Source organism: Lutjanus erythropterus, chromosome 23, assembly GCF_056507025.1.
Source record: "Lutjanus erythropterus isolate fLutEry1 chromosome 23, fLutEry1.hap2, whole genome shotgun sequence".
Classification (NCBI taxonomy): Eukaryota; Metazoa; Chordata; class Actinopteri; order Lutjaniformes; family Lutjanidae; genus Lutjanus; species Lutjanus erythropterus.
This window is the reverse complement of record NC_139339.1, coordinates 16381558-16408280: the sequence shown is the minus strand read 5'-3', so window position 1 is coordinate 16408280 and position 26723 is coordinate 16381558. Positions and strand designations below refer to the sequence as shown.

Below are 26723 nucleotides of genomic sequence, written 5' to 3'. Positions count from 1 at the left end.
GAACATGCATACATACATACGTACATACTTATGACAATACATACATACATACGTACATACTTATGACCATACATACATACGTACATACTTATGACCATACATACATACGTACATACTTATGACCATACATACATACGTACATACTTATGACCATACATACATACGTACATACTTATGACCATACATACATACATACATACTTATGACCATACATACATACATAGTTATGACCATACATACATACATACTTATGACCATACATACATACATACTTATGACCATACATACATACATACATACTTATGACCATACATATATACATACATACTTATGACCATACATATATACATACATACAACTATACATACATATGACCATGCATACATTCATATAACCATACATACATATGACCATGCATACATTCATATAACCATACATACATACATACATACAAGCATACATACATACATATGAGCATACATACATATGACCATACATACATACATACATACATACATACTTATGACCATACATGCATACATATGACCATACATACATACATACATACATATGAGCATACATACATATGAGCATACATACATATGAGCATACATACATACATACGTACATACATATGAGCATACATTCATACATATGGCCAAACATATGACCATGCATACAAACATACATACATATGACCATACATACATACATATGACCATATATACATACATACATATGACCATATATACATACATACATATGACCATATATACATATGACCATGCATACATACATACGACCATACATACATACATACATATGACCATACATACATACATATGACCATACATACATACATACGACCATACATGCATACATATGACCATACATACATACATATGACCATACATACATATGACCATGCATACATTCATATGACCATACATACATACACACATACATACATACATATGGTCATACATATGACCATGCATACATACATACATATGAGCATACATGCATAAATACATACATACATATGGCCATGCATACATACATACATACATACATGTGACCATACATACATACATACATATGAGCATACATACATACATACATACATATGAGCATACATACATATGAGCATATATACATACATATGACCATGCATACATACATATGAGCATACATACATACATATGACCATGCATACATACATATGAGCATACATACATACATATGACCATACATACATACATACATATGACCATACATACATACATACATACATATATATAAATTCTTTTTATAATTCTTTTTAATTTGAAATTTAAAATGAATTGTGACTTCTTGATGTTATTGAATATTTTTGCATATGTTTATGAAATAAACAATGTTCAAATTGGAAAAGGAACGTTCTTTTTCACTTATGCACCATTATGGTACAATGTTGCCTACAGGCGACGAACCCCAAAAACTTCCAAACATAAAAATGAAAATAAAAATAAAATTTCTTCAGATTATGTTTATTTAGTCTATTTTGAGACATAAAAACACATTTCCCTCACTGGCATCATAATGTGTACCATAGAGGGATATGACCATCCATCCATCCATACATACATCCATACATCCATCCATACATACATACGACCATGCATACATACATACATATGACCATACATACATATGACCATGCATACATACATACATATGAACATGCATACATACATACATATGACCATACATTCATATGAGTATACATACATACATATGGCCATACATATGACCATGCATACATACATACATACATATGAGTATACATACATACATATGGCCATACATATGACCATACATACATACATACATACATATGACCATACATACTTACATACATATGACCATACATACATACATACATACATATGACCATGCATACATACATACGACCATGCATACATACATACATATGACCATGCATACATATGAGTATACATACATACATATGGCCATACATATGACCATGCATACATACATACATACATATGAGTATGCATACATACATACATATGACCATACATACATACATATGACCATACATACATATGACCATGCATACATTCATATGACCATACATACATACACACATACATACATACATATGGTCATACATATGACCATGCATACATACATACATATGAGCATACATGCATAAATACATACATACATATGGCCATGCATACATACATACATACATACATGTGACCATACATACATACATACATATGAGCATACATACATACATACATACATATGAGCATACATACATATGAGCATATATACATACATATGACCATGCATACATACATATGAGCATACATACATACATATGACCATGCATACATACATATGAGCATACATACATACATATGACCATACATACATACATACATATGACCATACATACATACATACATACATATATATAAATTCTTTTTATAATTCTTTTTAATTTGAAATTTAAAATGAATTGTGACTTCTTGATGTTATTGAATATTTTTGCATATGTTTATGAAATAAACAATGTTCAAATTGGAAAAGGAACGTTCTTTTTCACTTATGCACCATTATGGTACAATGTTGCCTACAGGCGACGAACCCCAAAAACTTCCAAACATAAAAATGAAAATAAAAATAAAATTTCTTCAGATTATGTTTATTTAGTCTATTTTGAGACATAAAAACACATTTCCCTCACTGGCATCATAATGTGTACCATAGAGGGATATGACCATCCATCCATCCATACATACATCCATACATCCATCCATACATACATACGACCATGCATACATACATACATATGACCATACATACATATGACCATGCATACATACATACATATGAACATGCATACATACATACATATGACCATACATACATACATATGACCATACATACATACATACATATGACCATACATACATACATACATACATATATATAAATTCTTTTTATAATTCTTTTTAATTTGAAATTTAAAATGAATTGTGACTTCTTGATGTTATTGAATATTTTTGCATATGTTTATGAAATAAACAATGTTCAAATTGGAAAAGGAACGTTCTTTTTCACTTATGCACCATTATGGTACAATGTTGCCTACAGGCGACGAACCCCAAAAACTTCCAAACATAAAAATGAAAATAAAAATAAAATTTCTTCAGATTATGTTTATTTAGTCTATTTTGAGACATAAAAACACATTTCCCTCACTGGCATCATAATGTGTACCATAGAGGGATATGACCATCCATCCATCCATACATACATCCATACATCCATCCATCCATACATACGACCATGCATACATATGACCATACATACATATGACCATGCATACATACATACATATGAACATGCATACATACATACATACATATGACCATACATACATATGAGTATACATACATACATATGGCCATACATATGACCATACATACATACATACATATGACCATACATACATACATACATACATACATATGAACATGCATACATACATACATATGACCATGCATACATACATACATATGACCATGCATACATACATACATATGACCATGCATACATATGAGTATACATACATACATACATACATATGGCCATACATATGACCATGCATACATACATACATATGAGTATACATACATACATATGGCCATACATATGAACATGCATACATACATACATATAACCATGCATACATACATACATATGAACATGCATACATACATACATATGAACATGCATACATACATACTTATGACCATACATACATACGTACATACTTATGACAATACATACATACATACGTACATACTTATGACCATACATACATACGTACATACTTATGACCATACATACATACGTACATACTTATGACCATACATACATACGTACATACTTATGACCATACATACATACATACATACTTATGACCATACATACATACATACATACTTATGACCATACATACATACATACTTATGACCATACATACATACATAGTTATGACCATACATACATACATACTTATGACCATACATACATACATACTTATGACCATACATACATACATACATACTTATGACCATACATATATACATACATACTTATGACCATACATATATACATACATACAAACAACTATACATACATATGACCATGCATACATTCATATAACCATACATACATATGACCATGCATACATTCATATAACCATACATACATATGACCATGCATACATACATACATACATACAAGCATACATACATACATATGAGCATACATACATATGACCATACATACATATGACCATACATACATACATACATACATACATACATACATACTTATGACCATACATGCATACATATGACCATACATACATACATACATACATATGAGCATACATACATATGAGCATACATACATACATACGTACATACATATGAGCATACATTCATACATATGGCCAAACATATGACCATGCATACAAACATACATACATATGACCATACATACATACATATGACCATATATACATACATACATATGACCATATATACATATGACCATGCATACATACATACATACGACCATACATACATACATACATATGACCATACATACATACATATGACCATACATACATACATACGACCATACATGCATACATATGACCATACATACATACATACATACATACATACATATGACCATACATACATATGACCATGCATACATTCATATGACCATACATACATACACACATACATACATACATATGGTCATACATATGACCATGCATACATACATACATACATATGAGCATACATGCATAAATACATACATACATATGACCATGCATACATACATACATACATACATGTGACCATACATACATACATACATATGAGCATACATACATACATACATACATATGAGCATACATACATATGAGCATATATACATATATATGACCATGCATACATACATATGAGCATACATACATACATATGACCATGCATACATACATATGAGCATACATACATACATATGACCATACATACATACATACATATGACCATACATACATACATACATACATATATATAAATTCTTTTTATAATTCTTTTTAATTTGAAATTTAAAATGAATTGTGACTTCTTGATGTTATTGAATATTTTTGCATATGTTTATGAAATAAACAATGTTCAAATTGGAAAAGGAACGTTCTTTTTCACTTATGCACCATTATGGTACAATGTTGCCTACAGGCGACTAACCCCAAAAACTTCCAAACATAAAAATGAAAATAAAAATAAAATTTCTTCAGATTATGTTTATTTAGTCTATTTTGAGACATAAAAACACATTTCCCTCACTGGCATCATAATGTGTACCATAGAGGGATATGACCATCCATCCATCCATACATACATCCATACATCCATCCATACATACATACGACCATGCATACATACATATGACCATACATACATATGACCATGCATACATACATACATATGAACATGCATACATACATACATATGACCATACATACATATGAGTATACATACATACATATGGCCATACATATGACCATGCATACATACATACATACATATGAGTATACATACAGACATATGGCCATACATATGACCATACATACATACATACATATGACCATACATACATACATATGACCATACATACATACATACATACATACATATGAACATGCATACATACATACATATGACCATGCATACATACATACATATGACCATGCATACATACATACATATGACCATGCATACATATGAGTATACATACATACATACATACATATGGCCATACATATGACCATGCATACATACATACATATGAGTATACATACATACATATGGCCATACATATGAACATGCATACATACATACATATAACCATGCATACATACATACATATGAACATGCATACATACATACATATGAACATGCATACATACATACATATGAACATGCATACATACATACGTACATACTTATGACAATACATACATACATACGTACATACTTATGACCATACATACATACGTACATACTTATGACCATACATACATACGTACATACTTATGACCATACATACATACGTACATACTTATGACCATACATACATACGTACATACTTATGACCATACATACATACATACATACTTATGACCATACATACATACATAGTTATGACCATACATACATACATACTTATGACCATACATACATACATACTTATGACCATACATACATACATACATACTTATGACCATACATATATACATACATACTTATGACCATACATATATACATACATACAACTATACATACATATGACCATGCATACATTCATATAACCATACATACATATGACCATGCATACATTCATATAACCATACATACATACATACATACAAGCATACATACATACATATGAGCATACATACATATGACCATACATACATACATACATACATACATACTTATGACCATACATGCATACATATGACCATACATACATACATACATACATATGAGCATACATACATATGAGCATACATACATATGAGCATACATACATACATACGTACATACATATGAGCATACATTCATACATATGGCCAAACATATGACCATGCATACAAACATACATACATATGACCATACATACATACATATGACCATATATACATACATACATATGACCATATATACATACATACATATGACCATATATACATATGACCATGCATACATACATACGACCATACATACATACATACATATGACCATACATACATACATATGACCATACATACATACATACGACCATACATGCATACATATGACCATACATACATACATATGACCATACATACATATGACCATGCATACATTCATATGACCATACATACATACACACATACATACATACATATGGTCATACATATGACCATGCATACATACATACATATGAGCATACATGCATAAATACATACATACATATGGCCATGCATACATACATACATACATACATGTGACCATACATACATACATACATATGAGCATACATACATACATACATACATATGAGCATACATACATATGAGCATATATACATACATATGACCATGCATACATACATATGAGCATACATACATACATATGACCATGCATACATACATATGAGCATACATACATACATATGACCATACATACATACATACATATGACCATACATACATACATACATACATATATATAAATTCTTTTTATAATTCTTTTTAATTTGAAATTTAAAATGAATTGTGACTTCTTGATGTTATTGAATATTTTTGCATATGTTTATGAAATAAACAATGTTCAAATTGGAAAAGGAACGTTCTTTTTCACTTATGCACCATTATGGTACAATGTTGCCTACAGGCGACGAACCCCAAAAACTTCCAAACATAAAAATGAAAATAAAAATAAAATTTCTTCAGATTATGTTTATTTAGTCTATTTTGAGACATAAAAACACATTTCCCTCACTGGCATCATAATGTGTACCATAGAGGGATATGACCATCCATCCATCCATACATACATCCATACATCCATCCATACATACATACGACCATGCATACATACATACATATGACCATACATACATATGACCATGCATACATACATACATATGAACATGCATACATACATACATATGACCATACATTCATATGAGTATACATACATACATATGGCCATACATATGACCATGCATACATACATACATACATATGAGTATACATACATACATATGGCCATACATATGACCATACATACATACATACATACATATGACCATACATACTTACATACATATGACCATACATACATACATACATACATATGACCATGCATACATACATACGACCATGCATACATACATACATATGACCATGCATACATATGAGTATACATACATACATATGGCCATACATATGACCATGCATACATACATACATACATATGAGTATGCATACATACATACATATAACCATGCATACATACATACATATGAACATGCATACATACATACTTATGACCATACATACGTACATACTTATGACCATACATACGTACATACTTATGACCATACATACATACATACTTATGACCATACATACATACATACGTACATACTTATGACCATACATACATACATACGTACATACTTATGACCATACATACATACATACGTACATACTTATGACCATACATACATACGTACATACTTATGACCATACATACATACATACGTACATACTTATGACCATACATACATACATACGTACATACTTATGACCATACATACATACATACGTACATACTTATGACCATACATACATACATACTTATGACCATACATACATACATACATACTTATGACCATACATACATACTTATGACCATACATACATACATACATACTTATGACCATACATACATACATACATACTTATGACCATACATATATACATACATACTTATGACCATACATATATACATACATACAACTATACATACATATGACCATGCATACATTCATATAACCATACATACATATGACCATGCATACATTCATATAACCATACATACATACATACATACACACGAGCATACATACATACATATGAGCATACATACATATGACCATACATGCATACATATGACCATATATACATACATACATACATATGAGCATACATACATATGAGCATACATACATACATACATACATACATACATACATATGTAGCTCAGCGTAAGTTCAATCAGGAAGACCTTCTATTACGCTGCCTTCATTCACAACTTTCCTTTACTCCGCCTCTCTCCTCCTATTCCCTCTAATCAGCTGTTTGTGGGCGTTCACCTTCGTCTTTACCATCCATTCAGATTTTGCCACGGTCGCGATAGCCAGTCAATTTGCTGCTGCCAAATCTTTAAATCGCCTCTGTCTTTGCTCCATCAGTTGTCATTCAATCAGTCGCGCGACCCTCCTCCACCCCTCTCTCCTCCAGTCACTGGACCCAGGGAGCAGAAGATGTTCACCTCGATCCTCCCTGACGACCTCTCCTCCAGCCTTCAGGTCCAGGCAGCAGGAGTCCAGAGCCACTTCACCTCACCAGTCTCTGCTTTGCACCTCATCATCACCACCACCACCAGTGTCTAGACCCCGGGGGGGTTCTCTTCACTACAGCTTCATCACCCCCATTTATATATACATATTGTTTCACCTCATTGGGGTCTAACCGCCAAAGACTGTTCATGTTTCATATATCATGCATGTGCCAATAAACTATTTCTCTTTTACTCTTAGTGTCTCCTGATTGAAATGAGCATACATACATATGAGCATACATTCATACATATGGCCAAACATATGACCATGCATACAAACATACATACATATGACCATACATACATACATACATACATACATATGACCATATATACATATGACCATGCATACATATATACATATGACCATGCATACATACATACATACATATGAGCATACATGCATACATACATACATACATATGACCATGCATACATACATACATGTGACCATACATACATACATACATACATACGAGCATACATACATATGAGCATATATACATACATACATATGACCATACATACATACATACATACATACATATGAGAATACATACATACATATGACCATGCATACATACATATGAGCATACATACATACATACATATGACCATGCATACATACGGGCATACATACATATGACCATACATACATACATACATACATACATACATACATATGACCATACATACATATGACCATGCATACATTCATATGACCATACATACATACACACATACATACATACATACATATGGTCATACATATGTCTATGCATACATACATACATACATATGAGCATACATGCATACATACATACATACATACATATGACCATGCATACATACATACATGTGACCATACATACATACATACATATGAGCATATATACATACATACATATGAGCATACATACATACATACATACATATGAGAATACATACATACATATGACCATGCATACATACATATGAGCATACATACATACATATGACCATACATACAAACATATGACCATACATACAAACATATGACCATACATACATACATACATACATACATACATATGACCATACATACATACATACATACATACATATATATATAAATTCTTTTTAGAATTCTTTTTAATTTGAAATTTAAAATGAATTGTGACTTCTTGATGTTATTGAATATTTTTGCATATGTTTATGAAATAAACAATGTTCAAATTGGAAAAGGAACATTCTTTTTCACTTATGCACCATTATGGTACAATGTTGCGTACAGGCAACGAACCCCAAAAACTTCCAAACATAAAAATAAAAATAAAATTTCTTCAGATTATGTTTATTTAGTCTATTTTGAGACATAAAAACACATTTCCCTCACTGGCATCATAATGTGTACCATAGAGGGATATGACCATACATACATACATACATACATATATACATACACATACATACACATACATACACATACATACATACATATGAGCATATACATACATATATACATACATACATACATACATATGAGCATACATACATACATACATATGACCATGCATACATATGACCATGCATACATACATACATATGACCATACATACATACATACATATGACCATACATACATACATACATACATATGACCATACATACATACATACATACATACATACATACATACATATGACCATACATACATATGACCATGCATACATTCATATGACCATACATACATACACACACACATACGTACATATGGTCATACATATGACCATGCATACATACATACATACATACATATGAGCATACATGCATACATACATATGACCATGCATACATAGATACATGTGACCATACATACATACATACATATGAGCATACATACATACATACATATGAGCATAAATACATATGAGCATACATACATACATACGTACATACATATGAGCATACATTCATACATATGGTCAAACATATGACCATGCATACAAACATACATACATATGACCATACATACATACATACATATGACCATACATACATACATATGACCATGCATAAATACATACATATGACCATACATACATACATATGACCATACATACATACATATGAACATACCTACATACATACATACATACATACATATGACCATACATGCATACATATGACCATAGATACATACATATGACCATACATACATACACACATACATACATAATACATATGGTCATACATATGACCATGCATACATACATACATATGAGCATACATGCATAAATACATACATACATATGAGCATACATGCATAAATACATACATACATATGACCATGCATACATACATACATACATACAACCATACATACATACATACATATGAGCATACATACATACATACATACATATGAGCATACATACATATGAGCATATATACATACATATGACCATGCATACATACATATGAGCATACATACATACATATGACCATGCATACATACATATGAGCATACATACATACATATGACCATACATACATACATACATACATACATACATATGACCATACATACATACATACATACATATATATAAATTCTTTTTATAATTCTTTTTAATTTGAAATTTAAAATGAATTGTGACTTCTTGATGTTATTGAATATTTTTGCATATGTTTATGAAATAAACAATGTTCAAATTGGAAAAGGAACGTTCTTTTTCACTTATGCACCATTATGGTACAATGTTGCCTACAGGCGACGAACCCCAAAAACTTCCAAAAATAAAAATGAAAATAAAAATAAAATTTCTTCAGATTATGTTTATTTAGTCTATTTTGAGACATAAAAACACATTTCCCTCACTGGCATCATAATGTGTACCATAGAGGGATATGACCATCCATCCATCCATACATCCATACATCCATACATCCATATGACCATGCATACATACATACATATGACCATACATACATATGACCATGCATACATACATACATATGAACATGCATACATACATACATATGACCATACATACATATGAGTATACATACATACATATGGCCATACATATGACCATGCATACATACATACATACATACATATGAGTATACATACATACATATGGCCATACATATGACCATACATACATACATACATATGACCATGCATACATACATACATATGACCATGCATACATACATACATATGACCATACATACATATAGGGGTGTGCGATATGACGATATTAGATCGTGAAGGATTAGAACGTGTAGACGATCTGCCAAAGTGAGGAGATCGTATGGATCGTTCAGGGGTCCCTAACAGGCGGACCCACACGCCGTCCTATACGGACCCGGACCTATAACCAATAAACTATTAAGAGATTTTGACGGGACGCTTCTATTTTAACTGGCGCAACTTTTCTAGTCTTTTTACAGTCGAAACTAACGTGATGGTTAATGACATCGACATCAACCAGATGCTCTTATAAAATTAAACAATTGTCTATACGTAAAACAGGAGAGTCTGTGTTTCTCTGTGAGAAACTTTCAGATCTTCTCACAGCAGAGTGAACAGGTGAGGGAGGAGAGGAGGGCAGACTGATCACTAATCAATCGCGGATGCCGTCGTCCTCTCGGACTGATTAAAAAACATAAAAATGTCAAAGTTGGTGACAAACCAAACCTGGATGTCCACACAAATAAAGTCTTTGTGTGAAACACTGCAGAGTGCAACACCGTGCTGTTTACAGACAGTCCGCTGTCATTAGTTTGACAGAGACAGAGGGTCATGTCTAGAAGGGAATCCTAGACCTGCGAAAGATCGCGCGAGTTTGATTATTTTAGTAGAAATAACGAACATCAATAAAGAGTTACCTTCTAGACACGAGCGAAAAAGGTGCGCAGCTCCAAAAATAGAAAATCATGTCATGGTGTCCATGTTTTTAATGTGGCGGGCCGCCATAAATAAAACTATTCACTGATCCACAGAGAGTCACTGAAACACTGACCTGCTGTGATGAAAAAAATACTCAGATTCTTTACTTAGGTATTTTTACATTGTGGTATTAGTGTTTTTACTTAATTACAATTTAAAAACCTTGCATGTTATTGTTTCCTTTTTTGAAAAATCAACATTTTTATTGCTGTTGTTGTACTTTAATGGTATTCTTGTTGGTATTTTTTGATTACTAAATACAGACTTGCAAACTCAAAAGAGGAGAAAAAGGTGGCATGTTGGTAAACCAGTCCCCTGTTGGGAGTCTGGGAGCGTCTGTCCTGCTCCAGAAGAAAAATGTTGTGATTTTAACATGTTAACAAAACATTCTGGTGACTGTTTCAGTTAAAAGAGTTAGTAACATCTTCTGTTTGTGGTTTTTGCAGACATTACTACCTTTACTTTTACCTTTGTGCTTGAAAAAAAAAAGTAGAAAGTAAAGTAAAAACAGTAAATGTAAATCTAAATACATAGCATAATACATAATATAAATACATTTAAGATCGTGATAAAATCGAAATCGTGATTTTCTAATAAAAAAATCGTGATATGATATTTTTGCCATATCGCCCACCCCTACATACATATGAGTATACATATATACATACATACTTATGACCATACATATATACATACATACTTATGACCATACATATATACATACATACTTATGACCATACATATATACATACATACATATGACCATACATATATACATACATACATATGACCATACATATATACATACATACATATGACCATACATATATACATACATACATATGACCATACATATATACATACATATGAACATACATATGAACATACATACATACATACATATGACCATGCATACATACATATGACCATACATACATACATATGACCATACATACATGCATACATATATACATACATATGACCATGCATACATAGATACATGTGACCATACATACATACATACATACGAGCATACATACATATGAGCATACATACGAGCATAAATACATATGAGCATACATACATACGTACATACATATGAGCATACATTCATACATATGGCCAAACATATGACCATGCATACAAACATACATACATATGACCATACATACATACATACATATGACCATATATACATACATACATATGACCATATATACATATGACCATGCATACATACATACATACATATGACCATACATATATACATATGACCATACATATATACATATGACCATACATACATACGACCATACATGCATACATATGACCATACATACATACATACATACATACATACATATGACCATACATACATATGACCATGCATACATTCATATGACCATACATACACACATACATACATACATATGGTCATACATATGACCATGCATACATACATACATATGAGCATACATGCATAAATACATACATACATATGACCATGCATACATACGAGCATACATACATATGACCATGCATACATACATATGACCATGCATACATACATATGAGCATACATACATACGAGCATACATACATACATATGACCATACATACATACATACATACATACATATATATAAATTCTTTTTATAATTCTTTTTAATTTGAAATTTAAAATGAATTGTGACTTCTTGATGTTATTGAATATTTTTGCATATGTTTATGAAATAAACAATGCCCTCACTGGCATCATAATGTGTACCACAGAGGGTTAAAAAAAAAAACTACCCTATCTGGTTTATTGAGGCATCCACTTTGACCTGTGTGTGGTTGTATTTGCACATATTTGCATGTATTTACACTCAATATACAGTAAAATTATACATGGCTTCTTTATGCATTTGAAAAATAGAAAATCAAATAAATCAAAGCAGCAGCTGTGATGCTGTGTTAAACACAAATAAAAACCGACTGCAATGATTTGCAAATATTCAATTGAATACAGCAGCAAGACAAGCTTTATAATGTTCAAACTGAAAATTTTTGCTGTTTTGTGAAAATATACACTCATTCTGATGCCTGCAACACATTTGGGCAAGAAAAGATGGGGACAGTTGAGGAACAGTCAAAAAACACCTGTCTGGGTGAGGTTAACCATTGCGAAAAACTGCGTGGGCAAATAATCAAGCAGTTTTAGAGCAACCCCTCGGGCAGCACTGCATTAAAAACCCACGCGGCTCAGATGCACCACAGAAAAAGGTTGATGGCAAACACATTCCACCACTGCACCTACAAATGCAAGTTAAGACTTGCAAAGCAAATGATCAACAACATCCAGAAACGTTGGCGACTCCCCTGGGCCTTAGACTGAAAATAGAAAAGTGTGCAATGGATTGAGGAACTTATTTGATTATGATTAGTATTTCAGATATTTTTGGAAATCATGGGCCTCCAGACTAAAGAGGAAAAAGACCATTTCATTATTACCAGTGCAGGGGTGTGTTAGTGCCCACGGCATCATGGGTAACTGCTGCATCTGTGCATGCCCCACTTTGGAGCAACATATGCTGCCATCGAGACGACATCTTTTTCAGTCAGCAAGACCATGTCAAGACACATTCTGCAAATGTTACAACAGTGGGGCTTCACAGTAAAAGAGTTCAGCTACTAGACTGAGCTGCAGAATGTGCACATGACAGCATCAATGCTCACTGATAACATTTTAATTCTCTTATTGAGGCAGAACACCTGCCTGCAGTTCAGACCCGTCTCCCACTGAAAATGTGTGGTGCATTATGAAGCTCAAAAAATGACAACAGACGCCCTCAAACTTGAGTTGTATATCAAACAAGAATGGGAAAGAATTTCACTTTCAAAACTTTAAACAGTTAGTGTCCTAAGTTCCCAAATGCTTGCAGGCATCAAATTCAGAATGAGTGTACATTTACAAAAAATCCATTAAGTTAATCTTTTTGAACATTAAATACCTTGTTTTTGCACATTCAATTGAATATAAGTTGAAAAGAATTTGCAAATCACTGCATTATGTTTTGGTGTACAATGGTTGTACAAAATGTGGGTAAAACAACTAAGCTGCAGCTCATAGTCTGGTCCGTATGTCTGTGGTTTGTGTTGCATTTTCTTTAATTATTCATCCATTTATTACTGCATTGAAACTTTGTGTCTGCTATTCTTTTTGTTGGTTTTATTTTGTTAAAACTGTTCTTTTTTTAGCTCATGTTTAACACTGGATTGCGTGCTTGAAAGGTGCTTTTAACATGAAGCTGCTATCCAAACTCACCAGGGGAGTGTCAGATGATGCTGTTGCAGTGTCCTATGGAACAAAAAAAAAAAAAAAAGATTGAATCATAGGAAAAAATAATATTTAATATTTCAGTGTATACACTGACATTTGTGTTTTTAAATAAGAAGAATATGAAGGACCAAAACTACCAAAAATAATAAGTGAATAAACAAATCACTCAACAAATAAATCAATAAGCCAATAAATGCATCAACAAAGAATTGTATATTTGTTTTAAACTGAATCTGTATTTACCTTTGTATGAGTTCTATTATTTGTTAACTTTCCCATTGAATTTTCCCTCTTATTTAATTAATTTATTCTTTTTGAAATATCTTCATGTATTATGTTCCCTTTGCCTCCCCCCCAAAGTATTTATCTCTGTAATTTTATTTTACATTTCTTTATGCTACATTATGCAAATTAGTGTGTCAACTTCTCACCTATTGGTTGATCATCAGAATTTATATTAATTTATTTATTTCTTCCGTCTTGATTTTGGTAGTTTCAGTCCTCCACAGACAGTACCACAGACAGTACCACAAGGTAGTGGAAAGAAAATATAAGATTTTGGAGTGGACGCCTTCATTAATCAGTGTTATGAAACATGTTCAGTGGTACCTTTGTTCCAGGCCCAAACAATGCGGTGGGCAGAATCCTCTTTATTCTGAAAGTCTTGAGAAGAAATGAGGAAAACAAATGTCACATCTTTACAGCCCTGCAGCATAAGAGCAGTAAGTGCGTGAATAACAACCTTGACACAAGTGACTGTAGTCAAAGAGTAATTGTATGAAAGCTTTAAACAGTACTGCACGTGTTAAAGTGGCTTAATCTGAATGTAATGTGACCTTAATCCCCGTTTTACATACCATAGTTCTTCTCTTTGGTGCTCCCGTTGGCTGGCTTTTCACCTCACAACTGGTGTCTATATCAGTGTACCAAATAGTCTGTGGAGAGATTGAGGGATTATTTTGCTCACTGCAGTTTGAACATATGATAATATACAGTTTTGCAGTTTTCTGCAAAAAATCTCTCACATAAAGCATCAGACAAGATAAAAATCATGTGTTTATGTGGCTGCAAACTATGTGCAGTATATTATATAAGAATCCAGTCACTTAAAACTGTGAGATCTGCTGACAGGCGCAGTTCCTCATGATTATTGGGGTATAAGATTTATTACATGTTTTAATTCACTGCTGTCACCGATAATTCACCTGCATAAATAATGAACAGTCATTGTTTTCTTGTGGTGAGCTTGTGCGTCACGCGCTTCTCCCATGACAGATGCCGTACATTTTTCTGGTTAGACTGCTTGTTTTCATGAGTTACTTCCGAGTTTTATCACCCTGCTAGTCTCGCATTAAAATAAAATATAAAAAAAAAACACAATGGCTAAAAGAATCTGCCTCCATTAATTAAACTATTTCAATAATCAATTTTAAAAATTTCCAAATTCCCTGATTTCAGTTTCTTAAACGTGAATATTTTCTGGTTTCTTTGCTCCTCTCCGACAATAAACTGAATATCTTTGAATTGTGGACAAAACAAGACATTTGTGGACGTCCTCTTGGGACTGATTCATTTTTTTCTTAATTTCCTAACATTTTATGGACCAAACTACTAATTGATTAATTCAGAAAATGATGGACAATTGAATCGATGATGAAAATAATCGTTAGTTGCAGCCCTGATTAAAAGAAAAGAAAAAATCCTTCATGACAATGAGGAGTTGGATTTAAATGTCTTACATGTCTCTCTATGGTGCTGTCATCCAGGCTTTCAGAGCTGGTGGAGTGCTCTCTGTGAATACCTTTTTTTTCCTGTGAGAAATGAATAAAAACTTTAGGGCAGTTTCATTTGAAGTATCAGAATCTAAAGAGAAAATTGGGGCGCTGCGATCAAATTACAGCTATGATAAACTGTACACCTCAGACATGAACTCTTGACTGTCTGTGAAGTCTTGAAAACTAGAGCTGGGTATCAGTTCTCAATATCTTTAATACCAGGCAATATCAAAAACTCTTCAGTTATTGCATTTTGATGCTTTTTGTACGTAGATCTAGAAAGAAAAATATTATGTATGGTTTTCACTGCAGGCAATGTGCCTACTACAACAACAGCTACAAACCATAAAGCCTGTGATGTGGTGAAATTGCCTGTGGTGTATATGATGGAGTTGGCGGTTCAGTGTGTCGAGATGCCACCAAAACAACTACATGCTGTAACATTGAGAACAATAAATGCACAAAATGCCAGAGGATTATTTCAAGAATGCCTCCAGTCACAAAATGGGTATCAAATGAAGTGGAAAAAAGGCAGATGAAGTACTATATGGTTATTGGTATCACTTTAAGGGTACAAGTATCATATTTTTTTTAATGATACGCAGCTCCTTTGAAAACTGGAGCTTCCAAAAATCACCTTAACATTAAAAAGTCGAATAAGGTGGAGCTGTTGCTGTTTGTAAATGCACTATAGATGGATATGAAGATGCCAAATAGCAATGTTTTGATTTGGTAAACCATCCTGAGCACTGCAAAATAATCAGAAAATAAGATGGTATGCAGTTGCTGCCACACACTTCTGGTGAGTCGTGGGTGATGATTGGGAGGGATTATGTTTTTGTCTGTGCACTGTTTTTTTTTTTTGGACAATCCTGCAGAGCTCGCCTTAAACCCGTACCTGCGTCTTGAATGAGGAATCTGTATTCGGAACTGTAGAGTCTGTCTGACATTCCTCGTCTGGCATCTGTACCACAATGAAACTGGGTAAACAACCATCCAGCTGGTGTTTGTCTTAAGAAAATAAATCCAAAGCAGACTACATGGCGTCAGCTGTCACAGATTGACAGAACTGAGCGGTGGTGACACATGACAACTGATCTCACAAAGCTGGTTATCAACTTTTTCCTTTAAGTCAAACTTAATGTACAATCACAGAATCTTAAGTTGAGAGACGAGAGGTTAAATCTTGTGTACAGTACCTGTGTGTAAGACCTAAAGGGGTTTACTTTCTGCATCATCCCTTTGAACTTCCCAGGGTTCTAAAATAAATACAAAAAAATACACAAATTCATAAAAAGAAAATGAAGAACGTATGAACACATGTATTAAATCACATTCTGTTGATACAACAGAAGCCATTAAAGCATTATCTATGCGGGTAATATTCATGACATGGACAAAATACAATAAAAATACATTAAAAAATAAAAATAAAGTCTTAAAATAAGGATCATTCTGAAGATTTAAATTCTTTTCTTTGGCACCATCTTGTGGTAAGAGCAAGAATAACACTAGTAGATGGCAATGCAAGCAGGTACTTTTTACACAGTGGAGCATTACTGAGACAACAACCTGTTAAACCTGTTATAAAATTCTATTAAATTATTTACAGAACCAGGCAGAGATGAATGGAGCACTCTCGCTTCATGAAGGTCCCTCAATCCGAGATGATAGTTCACAGTAACTTAATTAGTGGTTGATTTAGTAAAAGAACACCCTATTCAGCTGATCCAAACATGACAAATAGATCTTTTCCACCAACATGGAACCAACCCAGACCATTCTGAACATTTCCACCAATTACAACTGGTTCAAAACTTTGAAAATTTGGTTCCTTGGTGGATTTCAAAAATGTCAGGTTTTCCTTTGGAACCAAACTGGTGTGTCATATTCTACAGGTTATTTTGCATTGTGCAGCGCCCTCTGTTGATGACATTCTTGATTACAACGGTTTTGCTCATAACTGGTGGAAATGAGGGCTGCTTCACTAGATTGCTCCACAGTTCTAAGAATCTTGAACAGAACTGGTTCAAAAACTGGAGCTTATTTGGTGGGAAAGGGCCCTTCATGAAGCCAACAACACAACAAGAACAATAACTGTAACATTACATGAATTAATGGCAACTTTCTGTCTCAGCAGCTTTGGAAAACAGATATTCATCACCTGGTACTGACATCCGTTGTGCAGAGAATTAAAGATAATTAGAAGGGTTTAGGTTAACAAAATTCTTCAAAGACTAGTGGAGTCAGGAGAATCCAACAATCTGTTATGGGAGTTGTTGCCTTTTGAGGACAAATTTTATTTACACTTTCAGACAGTCAAAAAGTTTATTGTTAGTTTGATGGTTTCCTGGCTACTGTTGAGCAATGTTTACCAAACTGGCATAATATGATGTCCACAGTGAAAAATCATGATGGACAATGATGTTGTTGCTGGGTCTGAAAGCATCTATGTCTCAGCACCACATGTCCATGACTTAGTTGTCTTTAAAAAGAAAATAAGAAACACAACATGGACACGTAGTGCAATGACCAACAGCAACATCATCTTTTATTTTCTCGCTCTGCCCCATCCATCTGCTTAACCTTCATCCTGGCGTCAAAGAAGATATCAGTAAGAACTTAAGGAAACCATTGATGCCAAAGACCATCTGGCTGTTTGTCTCAGGGAAAATACTTTTTTCTAAACATCTAATCTGCAGTGTAACATTACGTTACGTTAATTTTACGTTGGTGTTCACTGCCTTTAATGGTTGCCTTAATTAATGCCCTGAATGCGCTTTTATTTTCATTATTTTCAGTATGTACATGATCACTTAAAAAAAGGATCTCCTGCTTTTTTTTAATTGCTCAGACCTACCTGCTTCTCTGGCAAGTTGTTATTGTCTGTCAAGCTTCCATCACTGGAGGAGAGGTCACTGTGCAGAGACTGGCTATCCTGGAAAGACCAGATGCAAGGCAGAGAACAATAAAAGAACAGCCAATACGATTTTTTTGTCTCTCCTAAACATCAGTTTAGTGTTACAGTCAGAAAAAGAAGTGGTACCTTTGGCTGTGAGGATTTGAACGGGTTGACTTTCTGCATCATTCCTGCAATCATTCCTGAATTCTAAAGAGTAAACAGATGTTGAACTGATTGAAGTATTGTTCCAGCAACTTTGCAAGTCAGGTTAAACTTTTAGAGCCATGAACTATGTACAGTAGACCATACAACGTTTACCTGTTTGCCTTGAAGTTCTTTTCCGATCTCGGATGTATCTGAAGAATCATTTTGAGGATCGGTCTTTGGTACCTAGCCAGGACAGGACAGTCAGGGGGTAAAAAAAATAAGATCCTCAAAATTAAAGAACCTGAATTTCTGCACAAAAGATCCCTCTTCTCCACCAAGTTGGAACTGGCTTTGACTATGATGAAGATGCATCAGGTGTTGATAAGTTTGTGCCTTCAGTCTGTGTGCGCCAATGTTCTTTGGACAAAGTCTCTCCTGTTACAAGATTACTGTGCCCTTGAGAGTACCGGACATTTTTATTCCTATGAAACTCTCTCTAAAAAGTTCTGTTCATTGATTCTTTTTGATAGTAAAGCAAATTCAGGACAATAAAGGTAGTGGCGGCGTGACATGTAACGGCATCCAGACATTACCTTTAGACAAAATACTAAACTTTAATTCACACCACCAAGTGTGTCAACTAGTCTCAATCAAAAGGTCGGCTCTACTTGTGCATCTTTAATTCTGTTTTTCCTGATGCTTTGCCTTTTAAAAAGATGTGCAGATCAATGGTCATCACAGGCTACATGTAAAGAGAGAATACCTGTGTGGAAGTCTTGTGGAACGGGTTGACTTTCTGCATCACCCCTTTCAACATACCAGGGTTCTGAAACACAAACATAAAGTTTATCCAGCGTTCCACCAGTTACAACACATAGTCACATACTGGGGTCATTTTTACTGCTCCATCTTTTTATTTTAAGTAGTTTACATTTACTGTGTGTAGAAGAGTTGATCTGACTTTTTCCTGGCACTAAGCAGATGAATTATCATTTCAGAAATAGTGAACATAAAAGGGTTTGTGTTTAAATTGAAGGGATTAATAAGCTGGACAAACCTGATAAATTGGCCATGCATATCTGGGTCTACATTTAAAGGTGTTTTTAGTGACTCTAAGTACATGAAGATGACTCAGGATAAAGTAAATCATCATCTTTTACCCACCTGATTAGAGTCTGAACCCCTTCCCTGTTCCAGTGACTCAGAGGATGGAGCTTTTGTGACCTGCGTGAGAAAACCAGCTGAGTGGAGGCCTTATTGTCTAACACATATCCTGCACTACCCTTGTTACCATCACCACTGCAACATGCAGACAATGCTGTGGTTACCTGGGAGGTAGACTTGAATGGATTGACCTTCTGCATGACCCCTTTCAGCATACCAGGGTTCTGAAATACAAGTTTCCAATACTTTATTAGGTGATGCACTTGAGTTACGACTCTATTCATGTCTTCTGTTCATTCACCTTGTAGCTTTATTAAATGAATCTGTGGTTTTGACTTTGACTAAAGCATGTTAAATGGGGCCTTACTTGTTTCAACTAAGCCACATTAAACTTTACCATTTCAGCTGACATTATTACACAACGGCAGGAGTAAAGATTATAAATCATAAAATCGTTGCTTCATTTGCTTTCATACCACAAATAAACAGCATCAGAGTCTGCTTGGAAACCCAACCAAGGCCGCTTTGTGGATACAGGATAATATACAGTGAGGAGGTCACTATTGTGAAATAAACCCAATTAAAATTAATATTTTGTGTCATGTAAATATCTACCAAATGCATTTTTTGTAAGAATGATTCTGTTGGGATTTATTTCATGATAATGACCTGCTCACTGTACATTATCCCTGATATAACATTTCTTAATGTCTCATGTTTGTCAGAATAAAAGAAAAGTGAAGTAGCTAAATAATGAAAACATAATTAAACACACAATATCGACACTTAAAATGTGACAGTATTGTGTTGAGAAATGCAAATGTTGCGGAATGCAAATGTTGTCTGGAGCCATGATTTAAAAATAGGTTTACATTTTATTATAATATCATTGTAAAACATAATTTCTAATGTATATATGTAATTATTATTGCTTTATAAAAGCATGCATGCATGCATACATCCATCCATCCATCCATCCATCCATCCATCCATCTTTTACTGCCACTATTTTTTTTTTCGCGTGATTATTAATGCATGTTTTGTCATATTGGCCTGACCATAGTTTGAATCAGAAGCAAGCTTCCCTGTCACCACAATGTAAACAGGCTTGTCTGTTTAAGCAACTGGCTCTACACAAAGAAACAGAAGTATATGAGGAGGAAGAGCAGAGAGTACTGATCGAGCTGCAGAAACATTTTATGATCATGAATCATCTGTACACTTCTGTGGTGCATGACTTTTTATTCCAAGTCTGATTTGTGTATGTTTAAATACTTGATTATTTCATGCAGACTGATCATAACAGTGAGGGAGGAGAAACGAGCTGCAGAGAGGAGGAAGGGGGAGAGAGTGTGTGAAATGCCGACCAATATAAAAACTAAATTGATGATGAAGCCTGATGTTACCGTACAGTTCTGTGGTTTGAACTATATCTGTCTCTGTACAGACCAAACTGACAGACGCTCGTCTCCTCCACGAAACGTTTGTCACTGCACTGCATTATTGTAAGTCATGATGAAGAGTCTAGACTCTGTCTCTCCTCTTCATCTCCTCAGTGTGTGTCAGCGTGCAGTTTGCTGTCTGCTGTGGTCTAAAACATCCTCACTGATGTAAACTTCAAACTTCAAACACCTTCCTTTAAGGTACATTTTGAACAAATAAAAAATGTGCTATTACTTTGCGATTAATCACGATTAACTACAGATAGTCATGTGATAAATCACGATTAAATATTTTAATCGATTGACAGCACTCATACATATATGTGTACATACATGTATGAGTTTTTAGGTTAGATTTGAGTTTTCTCACCTGTGTGGAGTCTGTTCCCTGTTCTAGTGATTCTGATGAAGGAGCTTTGTTGACTGCAGCGGGGGCCTGAACACAGAACGAAAGTTTAATCATACGATTTTACATTAATCAGTCATGTCAGTTACTGTTTCATGTTGTCATGTTTTACCTGTGAGGCAGACTTGAATGGGTTGACCTTCTGCATAACTCCCATCACCCGAGTCCTCTGATATTTATACAGAACACACAGATTAAGAGATAATATGAGCCACTGTTGGAAATGCACATTTAGATCATCTTTGCTGATTTACAACTCATGGAAAATTGCCATACATAAGTTTATGAATGCATTTGTTTTAAAATCTCTAACATGGTGTGTACAAACACCAGCGAACCAAAAGAATTATGTCGAGTGTGTAAAAACGGTGGACTTGTTCTCACCTTGCTCTTTGGGTTAAGCTCACTTGTGACCTCACTTCTGTTTTCCTGCAAGAAATAATTTGAGTCAAAATGTGGGGAGTGGGAAACAACTTTATTTGTGCATGAGTCAGTTTGAACATTCACCTGCGAGGCAGCGTCCTCTCCTGCATACTCGCTGTTCTGGCTGTACATGCTGGGGTGGTCTAGTTCCTGGTGATGAATGAAGGCCTCAGTTAACAGAACAAACACATGTAAACAAACAAAATATCCCACTGACCTCCACCACTCTCTCACATGCTCTTCATACCTCCTTGCTGGGTCGAGGTGGGACCACTGGAGTTGGGGCCGTGGAGCCTTTATCTTTCCTGAACATATTCATGCTGAAAAATACAAGGCGTACGTGAATTAAATATTTGGCTGTGATGAAGCAAGAAAACATCGCTCCAAATAAAAACAGCTGCCAAGGTTGTTGCTGCCCTGTCTTCTCTGGATAAGACTCACACACCAAATTCCATTCAAATATTTGACAATTTAAGGTGCTCCGTATACTGGTAAGTTTTAAGATTTGGGTGCTTTTTTGAAAATGGAAAAATGGTTTAATTAAGTCACATCACTTCCTTAAACATGGTATTTTGTAGTTTCTTTAAAACTCAGTGCGGGTCAGGTTCATCATGAAGTACATTTTTAATAACTTTTTCACTGTAATAAAGTAGCATCACCTGCTAAAACATGACTCCACATATGCCATGATATTTCTTTAAAACTTGTCATCAGCTGCCAAGGTCATTGCTGCCCTCTTTTCTCTGGCTAGACCCACACACCAAATTCCATTCAAATATTTCATTATATATTCATATATATTCCATTCATATATTTTTAAGGTGCTCCATATAACCAATGAGCTCGCAAAAACCTTTATTTTATGACTAGAGCTTTTGTGAAAAATGTTTGCATTTAAATGACGTTACTTCAACACTAACACCAGGCTCAAAATAAATACAATTTTTTTTTTTTTAATTGTCATCAGCTGCCAAGGTCGTTGCTTCCCTCTTTTCTATGGATAGACTCACTCACCAAACTCAATTCAATTACAAGACAATTTAAGGTGTGACGTGTAACACAGCTTGTCTAAGTAGTTAAGTGTTTGTTGAATGTTTTTATGAAAACACACGTTTTCCTGAACAAATCGGGTTGTGTCAGGTCCATCAGCACGGTTTCAGTAATGTTTCCACTTTGAACACATCAGCTGGTACCCACCCACACGTTGAAAAGCCTGAGCAGGCTAATTATTAAAGTTACCACGTACTGGCTCAGGTGAGGCCTGGATAAACACGATTTCGCCGAACTGAAACATGTGTCCAACTGAGTATTAAAAAGATTTAAAGTCGCTTTCAAGAACGTTTAAGTTGGAAAACAGGCAATAACTCTTTAAATTGGCAGAATTTTGAACGTAGTTTGGTCGCGTCGTTCTCGCACAAAAGAACGCCCAAACAGTGGAGTACATTGTGTCTGTCTCTACAAAGGAATGTTTGACAACACAAAACACCAGCAACAAAACAATGAAACGAGCAGGGTACCTACCTCAGTGTTACGACAGTAAAAACAAAATGATTTAAAAAAAAAAAGCTGGGTTGCAAAGCAACAACCGTGTTTTCAAAGTTGTACAACACAATCCTTCACTTCCCCTTCATCACGTAGAGACGTAAAACTGGTTTGGCGCAAACTGAGGCGGACCTCAGAGGCGTTGGGTTACTGACCGGACTGCTGCCTGCTCTGATTTCAGGGGAAGTTTTACTTTAAAGGGGGAACAATGGACAGTATCAGTGTCCCAGTGACCCACACGCCCTCAAAGCTGTGCATAGTTTCAGGAAAAGCCGCTCGTCCATCTTTTTCTTAGCGCACCTGTGTTACCTGGATTGGGGCGTGGCCTCTTTCCCCTAAGGCTTAATTTTGTTCCTCCATCTACCTCCTGTTGACATTT

The 26723-nt window shown here is 34.2% G+C and overlaps 1 protein-coding gene across 1 annotated transcript in view; it reads right to left on the bottom strand.

Annotated features, from left to right (window-relative positions):
• The window catches only part of LOC146305905 (uncharacterized), a 47607-nt gene extending 20992 nt beyond the window's left edge, over nt 1-26615 (bottom strand). The window contains exons 1-18 of the mRNA XM_084712711.1: nt 26324-26615; nt 25050-25122; nt 24887-24952; nt 24764-24808; nt 24492-24548; nt 24344-24409; nt 22696-22755; nt 22532-22591; nt 22131-22193; nt 21539-21610; nt 21365-21427; nt 21179-21256; nt 19518-19577; nt 19217-19282; nt 18283-18354; nt 17401-17478; nt 17153-17206; nt 16529-16561 (exon numbers count right to left, since the gene is read on the bottom strand). Coding sequence (XP_084568837.1) covers nt 16529-16561; nt 17153-17206; nt 17401-17478; nt 18283-18354; nt 19217-19282; nt 19518-19577; nt 21179-21256; nt 21365-21427; nt 21539-21610; nt 22131-22193; nt 22532-22591; nt 22696-22755; nt 24344-24409; nt 24492-24548; nt 24764-24808; nt 24887-24952; nt 25050-25121 — 1065 coding nt within the window. The 5' untranslated portion in view covers nt 25122; nt 26324-26615. The remainder of the gene's footprint in view (nt 1-16528; nt 16562-17152; nt 17207-17400; nt 17479-18282; nt 18355-19216; nt 19283-19517; nt 19578-21178; nt 21257-21364; nt 21428-21538; nt 21611-22130; nt 22194-22531; nt 22592-22695; nt 22756-24343; nt 24410-24491; nt 24549-24763; nt 24809-24886; nt 24953-25049; nt 25123-26323) is intronic.
• Between the last annotated feature and the right edge of the window lie 108 nt (nt 26616-26723).